Source organism: Nomascus leucogenys, chromosome 10 (genome assembly GCF_006542625.1).
Source record: "Nomascus leucogenys isolate Asia chromosome 10, Asia_NLE_v1, whole genome shotgun sequence".
NCBI lineage: Eukaryota > Metazoa > Chordata > Mammalia > Primates > Hylobatidae > Nomascus > Nomascus leucogenys.
In genome coordinates this window covers 22,430,491-22,450,651 of record NC_044390.1, presented here as the reverse complement: position 1 = coordinate 22,450,651, position 20,161 = coordinate 22,430,491, and the positions used below count along the sequence as shown (strand labels likewise).

At 36.8% G+C, this 20,161-nt stretch overlaps 1 protein-coding gene across 2 annotated transcripts in view; it reads left to right on the top strand.

Annotated features, from left to right (window-relative positions):
- The window catches only part of TMTC2 (transmembrane O-mannosyltransferase targeting cadherins 2), a 449,619-nt gene that overhangs the window by 347,197 nt on the left and 82,261 nt on the right, over positions 1–20,161 (top strand). For both annotated transcript variants that reach the window (XM_030819895.1, XM_003259608.4), the window contains one exon: positions 17,804–17,918. In XM_030819895.1, the coding sequence (XP_030675755.1) occupies positions 17,804–17,918 (115 nt within the window). The remainder of the gene's footprint in view (positions 1–17,803; positions 17,919–20,161) is intronic.

Below are 20,161 nucleotides of genomic sequence, written 5' to 3'. Positions count from 1 at the left end.
TGAAGCCTAGAAAAATGAAGTTGACTTGCGCAAGTTAATTACAGGTAAGTTCTGGATTCCTTGATTACTGTCATGCTTTTTCTTCCATAAAATATATTCTGAGTTGGGGCGCGGTGGCTCATGCCTGCAATCCAGGCACTTTGGGAGGCCGAGGCGGGCAGATCACTAGGTCAGGAGTTTGAGACCAGCCTGACCAACATGGAGAAACCCCCTCTCTACTAAAAATACAAAAATTAGCTAGGTGTGGTGGCACATGCCTGTAATCCCAGCTACTCAGGAGGCTGAGGCAGGAGAATCACTTGAACCCGGGAGGTGGAAGTTGCGGTGAGCCAAGATCACACTGCCGCACTCCAGCCTGGGTGAGAGAGCAAGACTCTGTCTCAAAAAAATAAATAAATAAACAAAAAAACCATGTAAATATATATATACATATATATGTATGTGTGTGTATGTGTATGTATGTGTGCCTGTGTGTGTGTGTGTGTGTATATATATATATATATAGATATATATATATATTCTGTTTGGGGTTTTTGTGGTTTTATTTTTGGGGGTTTGCTTTTTTTTTCCCAAAATATTGGCAAATAGAGACATAGGTAGATATTTTCAATCAGTAGGCCCTGCTGTGCACAGTTGTAGAACTCAAATTCATGTCATGACTTAGCTTAAAGTTCATAGAGAATGTTTTTTAGTAATTTTAATATTTATATGGTATGTCTACTAGGTGCAGCCACACTGTTCTGTGTTCAGAAAGTAATGCTGTATAGGAAATAAACAGGATGATGTCATCTTTAGAAGGTGATGAGGTAGGAAGTTGGATACTCCTTGAAACAAGGTAGTCAGATAAAGCATCTTTGAGAATATGATATTTGAAATCTCTATGTTAATCCAACTATTAAACAGCTAGGTTCATACAGAAGAAAGAGAAAGTTCAAAGGTCCAAGACAATATTAAGCTTGTGTTCACAGCAGAGAAAAAAAAACCTAATGTGACTGGATCACATTGAACCAGGTAGGAAAATGGGAGGAAGGGAGGCCACAGAGGAACCAGAGGTAGAGCCCATAGGGACTTGGAGACTGAGCTAAGGAGTTTTGCATTTTATTCTAAGTGTACTGGAAGGAACCATGTGGAGAAGACAGGACTAGAGAAAGGTCAGAATAGAACAAGGGAAACTCTGTAGATAGTTGTTGCAGTGTTTTCATCAAGAGATGATGGTGGTTTGGACTTGGAAGTAGTTGTGGGAATGTAAATATTTATACTGAAATTATATGTTTACTTCCTTTAGAAGATTCTAACGTAAGAGTAGGGACGGTGTGTTTTCCATTTTTGTATCATCAGTATATCTACTATATTGCTGTTTACACAGTAATCTGCAATGTATATTGAGCTCAGTTAGGAATATCCTCCATTCTGGAACTAGATCTGGATTACAAAATTGCCTGAAAGGATGTTCTATTTGAATTTTTATTTCTTGTTTAAGAAAATACGTACTATGATTCTCGTATCAGTTCCTTGCCAAGTTGCTGGTTGTAGATATTCTTAGATTGTTATGCCAACAGATTGAATGAATAATAACACTTCCTCAGCTTAAAAATAAATGTTTAAATGAAATATATGTGTTTTGAGTCTTTTTAAAATGCTTTTGCAAATGCCAGTGAAAGTGCCAGAGTGAGTGAGTTTTGTATGGGAAATCCACTCTCTTGTGTGATTTTGTGCTTCTGATTTGCTTGTTAGTGAACTTCCAAGTGACTTGGAAAATACCATCCAGTTGGGATTAGACAGAAGGAATTATATTAATTTATATTTGCTGCAATGGTGATTAGAAGGCAATATTTTAAAATGCTATCAGTTACTTGTATTTTTGTATACACTAGTTTTGTTTGGGGGAAGAGATTGCATTGCATATTGCCTTTTTTTAAAATTTTTTTCAGATTGGCTTGCAAGAAAGAAAGCAAGCTAGGCAGGTTTATACAGCTCAGTTAGTTGGTTGTGCTGTGTGGCACCTTTAGTCTCTGGGATTCAGATTTCTCATCTGTAAAGTGAAAGATTGACATGGGCTCCAAAAATGTTTTCTAGTACTCCGATTTCTTGTTGTTTGTAACATGTACCCAATTTCTCACAGCTATTTTATCAAAATTTTAAGGAATGCATAGAAAATAGGTTTCAAACTATAGTATAAGTAATAATACAACATGGTGTATTTGTATGTTGTCAAGTATTCCATGTCCGTGTGAAGCAAATAATATAAAGTCTTTATTGAATTCAGTTTATAAATCTCAAAGGTGAGGATTTGGTGCCTTGGTGTCTCATGTGGGCCTGTAATTCAAGGGATTCTCTGTGAATTCCCCTGTGCCCTCCAAAAGAATGAAGGTCAAGACGAGAAGTCTCTCTTTAAAAATTACTAGAAAAACCATTGTTTCAGATAGAATACGTTATAAATCTTTTCTGTAGGTGCATAGTAGTAAATTTGGTGTCGATCGAAACAATTTAAATCAATGAACATTTGTTATGAGGTACCTACTGTATATAAATTTTGGCACATGGAATTCATGAAATATTAAGGACTGATGTGTGAAAAGTTAAAAGGGAGGAGATTGTAATGCTACTGAAAAAAGTACTCTTATATACAGCTCGGACAGTTTCTTCTTTTCCTGTCTTCCTATTAACAGTGAGTTTCTAAAAAGCTATGGCCCCATTATATTTGTTATTGATAATTGTGACGTATTTCATTTCCAAGTGTTCAGCTGTGTAGTGATGAGTCCTGAGCCTCTTGCTTTTAGCCTCCTGCTCGGTATTTATCCAGCACTGTACTAGATATAGGGACACAGTAGAGAATAAGACTGGTTCTAGCAAATCTTACAAACTGGGAAGGAGGCACAAATTGTAAAAATAATAGTTTAATTAGTTTAAAAAATCCATCATTCTTGTTTGTGAGCTAATAGAAAACGATAGATTTTTTAAAATTATAATTATCTGTATTATTATTTGGCTCTATTGTCAGTTTTAGAATGCTACTATTGTACATTTATTAAGCACTTTGCCATCTATCTTACGTTTTCTTGTCCCTGAGTCTTTTTTTTTTTTTTTTTTTTGCTTCGTCATCCAACCCTTGTGAGGTAGGAATGGATCCTAATTACATTTGTCTGAGAAAATGGAAGTTCAGAATTTTTAAGTGACTTCCTATTTCAGAAATGTTCAATGTGTTTAGTGGAGGAAGAACTTGAAAAGCCCAGCTCTTTCAACTTTTAAATCCAGAACTTTCTACTGTTGTTATTATTATACTGTGTTTTTCTCTACGATGGTGTCCTAGTCCATTTTGTGTTGCTATAACAGGATACCTGAGACTGGGTAATTTATGAAGAAAAGAGGTTTATTTATGTCTGCAGGCTGGAAAATTCAAGGGCATTGCCTTTGCTTCTGGTGAGGGCTTTTTGCTACCTCATAACTTGGTGGAAGAAGGTCAAAGGGGAAGAAGAGACATGAAAAGAGAGAGAACCCAAGGTTCATCCAGGCTTTATAAGAACTCACTCTCATGGGAACTAATCCATAGTCATAAGAACTAATCCAGTCTCACCAGAGAACTCACTACCAACTATAAGGGCACCAAGCCATTCAGGAGGGGTCCACCCTCATGACCCAGACACCTTCCTGTAGGCCCCACCTACCATCATCACCATATTGAGGATCAAATTTCAACACGAGCTTTGGTAGGAACAGACAAACCATATCCAAACCGTAGCAGATAGTTCATATATTATTTGTTTCACTTTTAAAAGCAGGCTCTGGAGGACAGTGTTAAAATAATAGGCTTGGTCTTTCAACACTGAGCACTGAAAGGAGAGGCTTGAAATATGTAATGAGTTGAATTGGTGAGTGGCCTGTATTATTTTTTATTATTCATAACTAAAGCTACTTAGAAGATGGTAATGGACTGAGGCTATGTTTTATCCTTTCATTTTCAGTCACTTTGAAAACAGCAAGAGGAATTTTTTAATTAAATAATGAACCAAATAACAATATTGCCTTAATTAAAAATGAAAATAGATTTTGAGTCTTTGCAAAATTACACTGAGATTACAATTACGTTTAATACTTAAGACCAAACCATCTTTTTTTAAAAAATCAATGTTTATGTGTCCCTTTAATGCTCTAAGAAGAGCATCAGCAATTCACAGATATGTAATTAGATTAAGGTTTTCCTAAAGGTTGTTCCAAACTATTTCATTTCTCACCTGTGATTTTTTATTCCTAAACCCCTTATTATTAAAATGTATCTAATAAATTAATACAATTTAATCTTCATACCTTCGTGTATTTTACATAAGATACTTTCCAAAGCCTTTTATAATTAAAACTTTCCCATAACTAAAATGGGAACAGGAAATGGTTTTAGCTTAAAAGCAAAGAATTAAGGAAAAATTAAAGCACTAATGTGTTTCTGAAAAGTAATATGATAAAAAGGCAAACAATAAACCGTTGAAGAATAATTTCTGTAAAGGCAAAAAATAAAAGGTCAATCTACTTGGGAGATGAGAAACTATACAACTACAAGGAAAATAGAATATAAAGAACAAGGCATAGGAACAAATGATACAACTGGTTTTAAAAGTTAGGTAACCATCATTCTCAGCAAACTATCGCAAGGACAAAAAACCAAACACCGCACGTTCTTACTCATAGGTGGGAATTGAACAATGAGAACACATGGACACAGGAGGGGGAACATCACACACCGGGGCCTGCTGTGGGGTGGGGGGAGAGGGGAGGGATAGCATTAGGGAGATATACCTAATGTTAAATGACAAGTTAATGGGTGCAGCACACCAACATGGCACATGTATACATATGTAACAAACCTGCACGTTGTGCACATGTACCCTAGAACTTAAAGTATAATAAATATATATATATATATATATACTCAAAAAAAAGTTAGGTAAACATACAATCTCATTGGAAATCAAAGGAATTAAAATATAAATTATAATGAATTCCCTCAATCTGCTCTAACACATATTCTCAATAATTCTCTCTTGATAATATATCGTAAGGAAATAAAGTTTTTTTAATGTTTAAGATTATCAGCAAAGATAGTAATTGAGCCTTGACTTTGCTATTTGTTATAGGTAAAAATGGGAAGGCATACATCTGAAATATCTGATCTAAATATCTGAAAAAGGGAGATAGCTCAATCAAGTGAGATTATTTCCATTTGATGAAATCTTATAAATCCTAAATTAAGGTTATGAAAGAAACATAATAATGAGACAACTTCCCATGTTATTATGTTAGGTGAAAAAAGAATAAAAATTATACATGGAGTATGAATAAATTCTACAAAATAACTATGTCATTAGCAAAACAAACTTTTTAAAATATCAGAATGTTTAGAATGGATGTATTAGCTTTTTAGACATGCACCCTTTTGTTTTCCTTTGTTCAGAAGGCTTAATGTTTTCTATTTTAAATTTTCTATAATGAGCACATTACTTTTATGAAGGACAAATACTTTAATAAAATAGAAAAGCACCTTGTTTTTTTTTTGAGATGGAGTCTCACTCTTGTCACATAGGCTGGAGTACAGTGGCACGATCTCAGCTCTCTGCAACCTCTGCTCCCTGGGTTCAAGCAATTCTCCAGCCTCAGCTTCCCGAATAGCCGGTATTATAGGCACCCACCACCATGCCCGGCTAATTTTTGTATTTTTAGTAGAGACAGGGTTTTGCCATGTTTGGCCAGGCTGGTCTCGAACTCCTGACCTCAGGTGATCCGCCTGCCTTGGCCTCCCAAAGTGCTAGGATTACAGGCGTAAGCCACCACTCCTGGCCAAGAACAAGCATCTTAATCTATTGTTCAAGTAGATAGCAGGATAATTATGGTAACCAACCAATTATCCAAAATTACTGAATGGAACTCAACATGTAAACTTTTAAGACTTAAAACTTAAGCAAGAAAGGAAAAAAAAGTAGAGAAAGACCACTTGCATGGAGTCTATTAAATATAATATTTCCATTATGAAATCTTCAAATATTGTATTTGATGAATATATTATATATTTGATAAATATATATAATACATTTGATGAATTCATAATATAATAGTACATTTACTGAGTACTTTTGTGGCCTGAGAAATTCACATATGGCATCTCATTTAATTCCCACAGCGAGAAGGGGAGGGTACATGACTATGTTTATTTTACAGATGAGGAGAGTGATATCATCAAGCAATGACTTTGGAGTATACTCCCCAAGGTTTCAATGCCAGTTAATAGTAGATAAATTCTTTACAGGGCCATTTGTGCTATACTGCAATGTTATCATCTCGTATGTCAGCGTATAGAATTATAAGACCATGCTAAGATGGTATGATGACATTCTATGGTGATGTCATTTCTCACCCACAAAGTTTCATTATAGCTCTTCCAAAAAACGAGAAAGAAATGAAACTGTGTTGTAAAGTATACTATAGGATTGCAAAATGCTTCACAATATTAGGACGATTAAATCAATTCAAGTAATATGGTGTGTCCTTACTCCAGAGTTATGAAAATTTGCAGAAAATAAAGAGCTTGGCGTCATGCTGGGCACATATGTGCTCATTAAGGCTAGTGCTGTTATTACTGAAGCTCAGTGTTTAACAATTACATTCCTGACCAAGCACTGGGCACTTTTCTGCATATTTTTGTCAGTTCCTGAGTCCTGTTCAGAAATAACATTACCCCTATTTTACAAATATAGGATTTAAGGTTCCAATAGTTTAAGTGGCACATTGAAGTCCCTATGACTAGTAAGTTGGCAGAGCAAGAATTTGAGCCTCTTCTGACACCCTAGCTCACAATATGTTTATGGTTTTCCTTGTTCTTTCAAAGATATGCTCTTACTAAATGTGAGCCTTGTGGGTCCCCAATGGTGACACAGACCCAGAGCCAGATTGCTGATATTATGGAGGACTGCTGGTGAAGAAACCCAGGGAGCTCCGATCATTGTGTTCTTGAAGGCCCTAGGGAGGAAGGGCAGCTTGAGAACCGGAAAGGAGCTCATGGAGAAGTTAGTAAAAAGAAAAGGGGGAGGCAAGGCACCAGACCTCACCCTACATGGTGTTATTTACACTGTCTCACTTGTTCCTTCTAATAACTCAGTGAGATTATACCGATGTGAAAATTGAAGAAACTGTAACTCAAAACCAAAGAATCAAGACAATAACCAGAGTGGCCTTGCTGCAGGGGTTCCAGCCCTGACCACAGTGCTTCACCTAGGAAGGTTGGTCAATCAACTTTTTTTCTTTCCTTTTCTTTTCTTTCTTTTTTGTCTTTTGAGACAGAGTCTCACTCGGTCGCCCAGGCTGGAGTGCAGTGGCACTATCTCTGCTCACTGCAAGCTCTGCCTCCCGGGTTCATGCCATTCTCATGCCTCAGTCTCCTGAGTAGCTGGGACTACAGGTGCCCACCACCATGCCCAGCTAATTTTTTTGTAATTTAGTACAGACAGGGGTTCACCGTGTTAGCCAGGATGGTCTCCATCTCTTGACCTCGTGATCTGCCTGCCTTAGCCTCCCAAAGTGCTGGGATTACAGGCATGAGCCACCGCACCAGGTCATCAACATTTTTCAGTACAAAAATGAATAAAGAAGGGTAGACTGGCCTTTGGTTAGTTTTCAACTTCCCTTTTCTCATCTGTGCCCCCTTTTTGTGTGTATGGAAATAGAATCCACTTTAAAAACAAGTATTTATAACTAGGTCATGCTTTGCTAAGGTGACATACAGTTATATAAAATTAGCATACATTCTTTTGAATCTGTCTCTGTATAGGACTCTAGAAGCCACAAAAGCAAGATGATAAGAACTGAATTAAGACGTAGATGTAGGGAGTAGACAGAGCAACAGATTTTAAACAGTGACATGGATTTGGAACAAGGCACACCCAGCCCTACTGCAGATTATCTCCTTGAGCATGAGGTGACTTGTGCTGCACTCTCTGCTCCTCAGTGTCATAATCTAGAGAGGATTACTATGGCCTAAAGTTGTAAGGATTTATTTACAATTTTATAAAGTAACTAGCACATAATAAATGCTCAGTGAATTGTGACAATAGGCATTTATTATTTTAAAATTATAATAAAAAAAGTATCCTGGAGAATGATGAAAAAAATTTTGAATAAGGTGTATAAATAAAGGGACAAATTAAGGGAAGAAGAGACACAGTAAAAACCTAGGATTAAGAAAAAGAGGACTGTAAACCTCTTTCCATGTAAACAAAAAGATCAGAGAAAGGGGATAATTGCAGGAGGACGGAAGATTATAAGTAACCTTACGAATAAGAGAGTAGACATTGTGCTCAACAGTCTAAACAGTTCTTTAAGGGAAAAATAATGGATTGTTTCCATTATTCCATTATTTCCATAAGTACATGCTCACTTAACTGGGTAAATCACAGGGACTTTTCTCTGTAGCTACAAATCTCAACATGGCTCATCTTGGAGAACTCTGTAGTGTCTATGAAGTTTGTGTTGTGTGAAGATAAATTGAATACACACACACAAACACATTGGTGGGGCAGGGAGAGAAACAGTTTTTCCAGTCTTATTTGACTCAGCAAGCAAATCCACTTTGAGGTTCTTGTTTGCAATTTATTCTTCAGCCTTAATTAAAACAATTGCTCTCAAAGCTTGTGTGCTCTGCTATTAACTATTATGTGCTTTGCTTGACACATCTTGAAATGAATATCTCAGAAAAGCCCATTGAGATGGTGTGTGAGCACACTGAGAAGACCCGGAGCTCTCCTAGGAAAAGGATGTTTGGGCTCTTTGAGCTGCCTCTCTCCATTCTCATTACTGCCCTAACTTAGTCTCAGAAACGGGCTCCTTTCTTTAGTTACTCAGAAAATGTGTTTGAGGCCGGGCGCGGTGGCTCACGCTTGTAATCCCAGCACTTTAGGAGGCCGAGGTGGGCGGATCACGAGGTCAGGAGATCGAGACCACGGTGAAACCCCGTCTCTACTAAAAAATACAAAAAATTAGCCGGGCGTGGTGGCGGGCGCCTGTAGTCCCAGCTACTCGGAGAGGCTGAGGCAGGAGAATGGCATGAACCCGGGAGGCGGAGCTTGCAGTGAGCCGAGATTGCGCCACTGCACTCCAGCCTGGGCAACAGAGCAAGACTCCATCTCAAAAAAAAAAAAAAAAAAAAATGTGTTTGAGTCCTCTTGTCTACCTCATCTCTTTCCTTACAACTCCCTAGTGTAAGAATGCACCCCATCATCCTATAAATGAGGCTGCTCACCTCTGGGTCTCTGATGAGGTTGTATTCCTCGTCTAGTTGCATCCTTCTCTTCCTCTTTAAGTGATAAAACCCTGAAGATAGTTTGAAGCCCATCATGAACTTATTTTCTCTTTTGAAGCATTCTTGATCCCTGTTGAATCTGTATGTTACTTAAACCTATGATGAAATTGTGTTACCTTCCATTCCTTGTCCCTCCTCCGATTCCTTCTCTCTCCCTTATAGCTTCTTGCCTCCTCCCCAGTCTCCCCGCTTTTTCTTAGCCTGCAGAAATTCCCACACCCTGTCAAGACAGTCATCATAACTCCCTCAATGGTTTTCTGGCATTTCATAAACCTTTTGCAAAGAGTCAGGGGAGAAATAAATTCAGTAAAGTACTTGTAACCTTCCTGACCTCCTTTCCAGTTGAGTGCAGGGCCCTGGCCTTCTGTTTCTCTAATCTTCTTCGCACTAGACACCTTCCTTGCCACCTGTCCAAATCAGGACAAATTCTTGGTCTCATGTTCACTTAGGAACAAATCCAGGGCCTCCCAGTCTCACAATAAGCAGTCCAGATTGATCTCTTGGGTATCTTTTCCTTGTTCACCAGGCCACCTGTTTTCTTGGCCGGTAACTGTGGCACATTTATCACATTAGGCCTGTCTCACGAAAACCAGCATTTACTAACTTAGGCTGCCAAGGACATAAAAACACAAAGCAACAAAACGAATAAAGGGAAGGCTAGAGAGATTAGTCTGAAAGAGCGAAAGCATATTTGAAATGCCATGGTGACTCAGAAAAAGACACTCAGCAAGGCTCCTTTCAGAGAGGCAAAAAGAGAAGAGCCCCCTCTGTATTTTTAATTATCTCAGAGAATTAGCGTTAACAAGCTACCACTCTTTGGCAGTATCCCCTACTTACAGCCAGTCTAAAGCCTGACTGCTGTGTTATCATCAACCTTCTCTTACTAGGAGTGTGTTACTACCCTCTTCTAGTAGAAACACCCCATAAATGACTTGCTTCAATTCCCTTTTATGCACTCATCTTGTTACCACTAGATGTGACTAAAACCAGGTAGCCCAATTACTTCCATCTTGGCTTTTCCCCATTTCTAATCATCGGAATCTTTGAAAAAGTCCCTAGGTACAGATAGTTGCTTCCAGGATGCTGGCAATGTTCTGTTTCATGATCCAGCTGCTGGTGGAACAAAACCAAACCAAAATTACCTCCATTCAGAAATAAAAATGATGCATTCAGCCTGTGATATGTCACACCTCCTTTTCAAGTTTATATGAGTTTTGGTGTTAAACTATCTCTGTAATCTCCTCTGTCCTCTAATAAAATGGAACTTCTTCAAGGATAAATATTGTGTTTATCTTTGTATGCCCACTGCAAGTACTACCATATTTTGTGTATAGTAGGCACAATATTAATTTGGGGGGTATATTAACCTATGAAAGAAACTATCTTCTGTTTTCAGATTATTTCCTCTTCTGTTCCCAGTCTAATTTATTTCACAATACAATAGCATATAATAGGTATTAGACAAATTGCATAGTTTGAATTGTTCTGAAATTAAAATATATTTGAAGGTATGATTGATATCTGGATTTTTTTGTGTGTTCCAAGGGAAATTCAGAGTCCTAATATCAGAGCCACCATGTTGCTCAAGTCCAGAAACCACCATTCATAGAAACTTCACTGTGAATGGCACCTTTGGGAAGCATGTTTGGCCATTTACTGCAGCTCTGCCTAAAATCACTGCAAGAAATGGAAATATGAATAGGAAAATTTCTGGTGATAAATTCTGGATAGGTTTTAGCTTGCTCTTGAAGATGAGCGCCACATAGAGATATTATTAATATTAGTTGGTTCAGTCTTTTCATTGAACATGCATTTATTAAATCTCCGAAGTTTGCCAATAAGTAAGAGAGAAGACCACTGGGATATCTGGGGAAAGAACATTGCAGGTAGAGGGAATAGTGAGTGAAAAGACCCTGAACCAGGAGCCATTGTTCCTCTGATGTATTACAGGAACTGTAAGAGAGGGCGGGGAAGAACGTTTGCTGACCATAGCAAGCTGTGTAGGCCAGTGTAAGGGTTCTCAAATCAGCTGTAGAATAACAATCCGATTTCCATTTTACCAAGGTGACTGAGACTGCCATTTTGAGAATACCCTCTAGATAGAAGTATGGGGACTATTTAGGAGGTTATTGCTGTCATCCAGGGTGATGTGGTGACTTGAGACAGAGTGGTATCAGTAGAGTTCAGATGATTCTGGACACATTTCTGTGATCAAATGTCATCTTCCAAGGACAACCACTTTAATGCAAATGCTGTTTTCTAGTTGTTTTATAAAAAAGATTTTTATTTGATTTTGAACATTTTTAAAGCTACATATGAATGATTTTTTTCTAAAGAGAATTGTATCATAACACCTATTACAGATTGTTTTAGCTCTTTAGTTGCATTGATCCTGAGTGAATTTTTATAATATTTTAGGAAAAAATGCCAGTCACAATTAGTCTAGGGAGTTTATATGTAGAAGTTTTACAAAGCAGGATTTGAGCCTATGGCTTAAGGCCAGCTTACATTTTTTATGGATTTCTACATTGCAGACAGCTTTTTAAATCCAGGAATTAATGAAAGATTGGTCTTCACAAGCTTGTCATATTGAAATGTTGGTAAAAATCTACTAAGTACTTTAAATGGTTCGGTGAGAGAATTGTCCAGAGAAGAAATGGTATGACTCTGATGTTGAAACAGTTCAATACAAAACAATTGCTGTTTCCCTTTTCCCACTTTAGCCCATGAGGAGATTTTATGCTCTTTGTCTCTGGATCTCTAGAGAATGCTTCCTTATTTCATATCATCTGTTTTTCCCTACTCAAATTACTTTAAAAAATAATTTCTCATCTCATTTTTTTCTCCCTGTAATTTGTGATAATTAAGATGATAATAAGCTTGGGTAAGACAAATTACAACCAAAGAAATAAAGTGTAGTAGCAACAGTACACACATGAGAACAAAATAAACTTTACTTATGCTGTGTGTGCTTTTTTTATTTGTAATTCGACTCAATTATCAAATCATAGAATGTGTTTGCTGTATATGAAAAAGAAGTGGTTTCTCAGAAATCTTTTGTTCCCTGTGAAGGATAAAACTTTTACCTTTCCTTATTTTTATGACTTTTAGAAAATAAACTGATATTCAATGAATATGTCTTATTTATATACATATATCTATCTATACACATATGTGTAAACTAGTCATTATGCCCCATAATTAGGGAAGACAATGCTGTTATAGATAGCTAGTCGCTTATGAATAGGGCAGGAAAGGGCTCCTTCCCACACACACACACACACCAGGAGTGTCTGGCGACCATCAGGTGATGGTCAGGCAGTTTTTAACTGTTTCTCTAAAGTAGTAATTGTTCACAGCTGGCACGAGGGAACGCTGGCTCCTAATAGATAGAAAACACCTGAAAGTGATGATCAGCACCTTCCTGATAAGATTTCAGGAGTTTTGCAAGTGGGGAGAAGTAATACATCACCCCGGAAGTATGCTAACCTATAAAACCCCAAGTCAAAAGGTCAAGCCTCACACTTGCCTTTTAAGTCACCCACTTAGCCCTCTCCCAAGTGTACTTTCCTTCCTTTTATTACTGTTCTAAAGGTTTTTATTAAACTGTCACTTCTGCTCTAAAACATGCCTCGGTATCTCCCTCTGCCTTATCCCCCTCTGTCGAATTCATTCTTCTCAGGAGGCAAGAACTGAGGTTGCTGTAGACCCATACGAATTCGCCACAATGCCAGATGCAAATGATTACCAGAAGAGCTCAGCCTGCTAGCTAATCCCAGATGTCATCAGAGTCCAGAGTATGGTGAAAAACATTTATTTTGTTTTTCCCGTAAGACACGGATTCTCAAAGTGTGGACACTGAACTGGCAGCATCAGCATCACCAGGGAACTTGTTAAAAATGCAAATCTCAGGCGCTATCCCGAACCCACTGAATCTGAAATTCTGCGGATGGTGCCTTGCTCTCTATTTTAGTTCAAGTCCTCCAGGTCATTCTGATGTGCTCTAAAGCTAGAGACTAATGAAAAAGGTAACCTTGCAGGCCCTGTAGAATCCATCAGTGTAGACAGACTCTCCAAAGTGCCTGCTTTAATCGAGTTTCTCTTTCCTTTAGTCTTGGCTGTACCTTGTAGTATACCTGCACTACCTGAGCCTCATTAGCTGTTCCTACTCACCGAAACTTGCGGCTTGTCTCAGTCTTGATGGGCTTAACAGTAATTCTTCAGGGAAGAGCACCTGTCTTTCTTGCCGTATTTATTACTTCTGCTAGCAGCCATTCAATGCCTTATTGTACAAATAGTTCAGTTCCCAGTAGTGATGAAGATGAGAGGACTGAGATCCACGTTCTGCCACATGTGCTGAAAGTGGGGTGGCCATATTGGGACAATTCTGATTTCCACCCTTGCTTCAGCATAATTAATACTCCCTTTTACTCTTCTAGGTGCTCTAATTTAGTTGGTAAATTACATTACAGTGAACCTAAATCATAAGCAATCCTAACATTGTTGGAAACTGGTCTAAGAAGGCGTCACTAAGAAGGAAATGTTTTGGGCATAAAAATGAAAGCTATCTTTTTACAATAAGTAGGCCAGACCGAACTGGAGATTGGGATGGGACAAACTTAGAGGCTGAGAGATCTTAGTGCCTGCAAGTTCCAAAGATGGGAAGCAGTAGGTTTCACTATGGGAAGCCCAATTAATAGTTTGAAGGGGCTAGTGTCTGGTGGAAGTGGTAACAGTTAAAGCTGATGGGAGAGGGGTGACGTGAGGTAAAGTCTTCCAGAAGGGGCAAGGGAAAATTTTGTTTCTTATTGTTGCCCCAATAACATATCACTTTAGGTTCTTTGAGTAGTTCTTAGGAAGAAACCTACTATTCTTGGTTTCCCTGTGCAAACAGTTCCTGTACAAACACAAGTTCTATGTGTTCGAAATGTTTATTGTTCTATTTTCCATCAGTTCTCGGCTATATTTCAATGTAATGTAGCAGAATACTAATTTACTTTCACTTTTGTTTGAAATATTCAAATTCGGTTTAAAAAATACCAGCCAGATGATTCACATTCCATAATATTCTGTGCCTTTATCACATAGCAGAACACTAATGTGGGACTATTGAGATTTGTGGCCTGTCGAGAACAGAATAGAGGAAAATATCCAGATACCTAATTGATGTATTGTGATATTGTTTTTCTGAATATTAATATGGTGAATGAATTTTGCAGTTAGAAAATGATCATATGGGAATTTTTTTCTGTCACCATTTACCCTACTAAAAATTATATGTCCCATGTAGTTTTTGGAAATTGTTTACAAAGCACATGTTGCATATGTTGCATAGCAAAGCTAATTTAAAGCATAAAGAAATATTATTAAATGATGATAAAAATAGTTAATTTGATTTTACAAAATTAATGATATTTCCTTTTCTGTTGTTGAACAGCAAAGATGCATTTGGCATTGCTAAAGCTTCAAAGGCTTTGCCCTGGACATTGCTTGTAAAGGGACCCCTTTTTATGGGTATCATTACTTAATTGTTACATCTTTCTAACTATTAATATAGATTACATTTCAGAGTTAATAGCTGCCTGTCAAGGAAAAGAACAATTAACAATTTCCTACATTTTCCTTTGTTTGAATACCACATAATGTATTTATTAATGCATTTGCTTAGTTAAATATTATGTTTTGAATACAAGTAGTAATTAATATTGTGTTTTAATTTAAAAAGCAGTCTATAATAACTATAACTAACTGAAGGATGGGGTTAGCCTGGCAACCTTTATGAAGCTATATATGAGGAGATAATAATATTTCAGTATGCCACAGATTATCTGATTCTTATTTTACTGTTATATAAAAAAGCACCATATATTTAAATTTCATTTCTTATCTGTATCTGTAGAGTTAGCATATACAAGTATTTCATAAGTAATGTGGTTTTTGTTTATAAATGTAACTTATTTATAATTGTTTGCTTAATTTTCTCATCCAAGAATTCATGTTTATTTGTTCTGGGAGATAAGAAAGGCACAGAATGTTAGGCGACAAACTAAGAAAGTGATGTGAAACTTCTTGTAGAAATAGATGAGTGATCTCCAAGTCCTAGTCTTAAAATTTTGTCACTTGCTTTTGAAAAACACAAAGTCTTTATAATCGTAGGCTTACCTTTACTCACCATTGTTTACTAACTGAAGTTTAGAAATACTTAAATGCAAGCAGTGGCATTTATTTATTTATTTATTTAGGAATGAATTGCAGGGTTTCCCTCTGTCACCCAGGCTGAAGTGCAGTGGCACAATCTCGGCTCACTGCAACCTCCGCCTCCTGGGTTCAAGCAATTCTCCTGCCTCGGACACTCTAGTAGCTGGGACTACAGGCACCCACCACTATGCCTGGCTAATTTTTGTATTTTTAATAGAGACTGGCTTTCACCATGTTGGCCAGGCTGGTCTCGAACTCCAGACCTCTGGTGATCCACCTGCCTTGGCCTCCCAAAGTGCTGGGATTACAGGCGTGAGCCACTGCGTCCAGCCAGCTATGGTTTATTATAAATCCTTAAAATAAAGGTATTTCTTTTTTATTTAAGAAATGGTCTTTTGCGTTAGAAGACAATTTGTAGTATTCATTAAATAAACAGTAAATAATGGGCTCTTTAGCCACCAGAGAGCATTTAGCATTTTTATTTTTTTTGTTTTTATCTTTCCCTTTTATTTGAGGTTCACGTAGAGGTTACACATGCACGGTACACGCGTGGGATACACGTGCAGGTTTGCTATGTAGGTAAATTGTGTGTCACAAGGGCTTGGTGGACAGATTATTTCATCACTCTAGTAATAAGTATAGTACCCAAGGGGCAGTTTTTTGATCTCCCTCCTCCCAACCTCCACCCTCAAGTAGCTCCTTGTGTCCATTGTTCCCTTTTTGTGTCCACGTGTACTCAATGTTTAGCTCCCACTTATAAGTGAGAATATGGTGGTGTTTGGTTTTCTGTTCCTGTGTTAGTTTGCTTCAGATTATGGCCTCCAGCTGCACCCAGGTTACTGCAGAGGACATGATCTCATTCTTTTTTGTGGCTGCATAGTATTCCATGGTGTGTATGTACTGTATTTTCCTTATCCAGTCTACCGTTGATGAGCATTCAGGTTACTTCCATATCTTTGCTATTGTGAATACTGTTAACAATGAACGTATACATGCACGTGTCTATGATAGAACGATTTCTCTTATTTTGTGTATGTACACAATAATGGGATTGCTGTGTAAAATGGTAATTCTGTTTTAAGTTCTTTGAGAAATCAGCATACTGCTTTCCACAGAAGCTGAACTAGTTTACATTCCCACCAGTAGGGTATAAGCCTTCCCTTTTCTCTGCAACCTTGCCAGCATCTGTTATTTTTTGACTTTTTAATAATAGCCATTCTGACTGGTGTGAGATGGTATCTCATTGTGGTTTTGATTTGCATTTCTCTAATGATTAGGGATATTGAGCATTTTTTCACATGCTTATTGGCTGTGTATGTGTCTTCTTGACATTTTCAAAGTTTTATGTTTTTGTGTGCAACTCAGAACTTAATCATTTTTATAACTATTTTTAGTACTTTTGAATTCTTGAACTTTAAACAAACATGAAACCTCAAACAGGAAGAGATAATAATTATACCACAACTTGAAAAACCTGGCAACTATATGGATGGCTTCAGCGTATGTTTGTCATCCTTTAATCTGGTTTTTATTTGAATATCCATATCAGATAAGGCTTAGCATTAGTACCATTACTGTTCAATCTCTATTTAAAAAGTGGCCTGTTGTCTCTGTCTGTATATTTATGGCATTAAAATTGGGCCTAACTTTTGTTTTCTTTACCCTCACAATATGTTTCTGGGATAGCATTATATAATAATTTTTGAGGTACAGTTGGAAGAGTTCTGTGACTCTGTCTGCAGTAATTCGAACCTTGTAAAGCTAACCTGAAAGTAATCTCACAAATCTGAACTTGTTAATATTTATTCCATAATTATTATTAAATCTAATTGAGTAAATTAATGCTTAACCTACCTTCCTATGTTTATCAGTAATTTAATATTAAATATGAGAAATGCATATTTGTCAATATGAATATACCTGTTGGTACATATGCATCAGAGACAGGAGCTGTTTTAATGTACTAACAATGGAAATCAGCTCAACGCATATTTGTAATATAGCTTTAAATTTATTCATCTTATATCTTGCTGAATAGTCTGTAGACAATTCCTTTTTAAGAAAAAAAAAGGTTTAACTTAGCAAATAGAAACCTTGAAATGTCCCATAATTAAGCAAAAAGCGTATAAATAATCTCTAAATAATGAGTATGTTATTAAACCTTAGCTTCAAATCACCTTTACCACTGTACTTATTTTTCTTTAATAACAGCTTTATTGTTTCATGGGATTTTCTGAGTTGAAGCTCACTGGTTTTTATACTTTTCAGGTCAGTTTCTTCTGGAAGAAGCTCGTCTCATAGAAGCAGCTGAGATGGCAAAAAAAGCAGCTGAACTAGACAGCACAGAGTTTGATGTTGTCTTCAATGCTGCCCACATGCTCAGGTTAGTTTTTGCGGCTGTGCCTCAAAGCCTAGGCTTTGAGAAGGTAATTAATTATACAAATTTTCCTATCATACCACCTTATTCCACATTCTCAATGTGAATCAATCATGCTGCTTAACTATGTAAAAAATTAGAAATATTGTATTCATTATAGGCTATTCAGGCTTATCCAGCCCGTGGCCCATGGGCCACATATGACCCAGGACAGCTTTGAATGCATTGCAATGCAAATTCATAAACTTTCTTTAAACATTATTATGAGGTTTTTTGCTTTTTCTTTTTTTTTTAAGCTCATCAGCTATTATTAGTGTTAACTGTATTTTATGTGTGGCCGCAAGACAATTCTTCTTCTTCCAATGTGGCCCAGGGAAGCCAAAAGATTGCACTCCCCTGGTCTGTGTGCACCATGTGTAGGGCATATGAGTTTTTAGGACTTTCTGAAAATTACCGCGACCTCCTTTCCCTTCCCTCTAAAAATTACTAGTCATAAAACACAAAAAGGAAACTGCAAAATTGAATGTAATACATGTCTAATTAAATGTCTCCAAAGCAAAACATTATGTCAGTAAACTGCATTTCAGTATTTGTGTTTTTATGTTAATTATATTGACTGTGGCATGTGGATACATTTTAATGTTTAATGGTGGAGAGGATTATCAAATACAAGTAACTTAAGGCCCATGAAATTCTCAAAATAGCCCTGTAATCAACACTATTGCTTTGTCCTGAAACAATACATTTATTTTTAACTTTTAATTCTTCTGTTTTCAGAAGACTATTACAGAGGCTAATTACAATGAGAGCAAAAAAACTAAAATATAAGGCCAGATTATCAGGTTTTTTTGTGTGTGAATATAAAGAAAGTCAGTACATCCATAAATGGTTCTTTAGATTAAAGGAGGATGTTTTTAACTGTTTTTAATCAAATGATTTATATCATTGTTTAAAAAGCATTATTTGTCATGCTAGTTTTATATATATATATATATGTACATATAACTCCTCCCATATTTTTACTTGAATATCACTTCATTAAATCCCTACTTAAATGCTTCATTAAATGACTTCTATACTGTGGTCCCTGTGCTTGGCTTCCAGGGATAGATTTGTAATTACGTAGATTACTCTTACAAGGGAAGAATAATAACAGAGAAGTTGGTTCACAATTGGATGGTTTTAAAATGAGGACATTTGAAAAAAGTAGAAGGACTATTTTTTTAGCTTTTAAGATGATTGTAGATTCACCTGTAGTTATAAAAAATAATAGAGACATTTTAGTTGAATGTCCTCATTCAACATTAATGTTAGCATCCCTAAAGTACTTGTTTTGTGATGAACTCAAGAAAGCTGACACCTACAAAGGGAAATCAGGATTCAATTGACTATTGGTATATTTATAAAATAAACTGTAACCAATCCGCAAGAGCCTTCAATGCAGAGATATTTTTTAAAAGACACCTCAATTTGTGTGACAAGGTTAGGTACTGTTACAGAGATAAGGACTTTTTGTTCCTCATGAATAAAACACTATGCTTTCAGCCACAATAAACAATTTGCAAGAATGGGAAAGCACAAATACACACAGGCAAATTCATCTTGATAATAACAGATACTTTTATCAACAAGGCATTTTGCTACATATTAAATCCATGTCTGAAATTCAAGGTCTACCAATAGAAACCCATTATAAGTGTATTACAAAAAAAAGTCCTTGTTAAAGACATCACTTACGATTTTTTCTTAGTTGCCTTAGTGCTAGAAACCAGTGGAAAGTTTTTGTTATATACTGGTAGTGAGGAAATCTTTAGGATTTATTTTCAGAACCTCCTCTCCAGCTTTCTCTAGTCTGCATCCGTCATTAAGTTGCAGTCAGTCGGTGCCCTTCTATATTGACTGCAAGAGTGACCACAGCAGCCTGACTTTCTCCTACTCAACTGGATGGCAGTCTTCATGAATGTTTTTACTTAGCTTTTCTGTTTTTCACCTCTGTCAAATTCAAGCATTTCTGGAGTGCTTGCTGTCAAGCTGAATACCACCAGTCTGTTTTCTTATCAGTTGAGAACATTCAGGGCTTTGTTTGCCTAAAGGAGTAAGAAAGGTTATTGGTTTCCCCTTGAATATACTTTTGTCAAAATGGTTAGTTATCAAAATTTTGCTTATTTAATGTTACATGTAAATTTTCCCCTGGGGGCGATGCCACATAATTCTAAATTAAGTTTGATATTCTTTTCTCAGGAACTGTG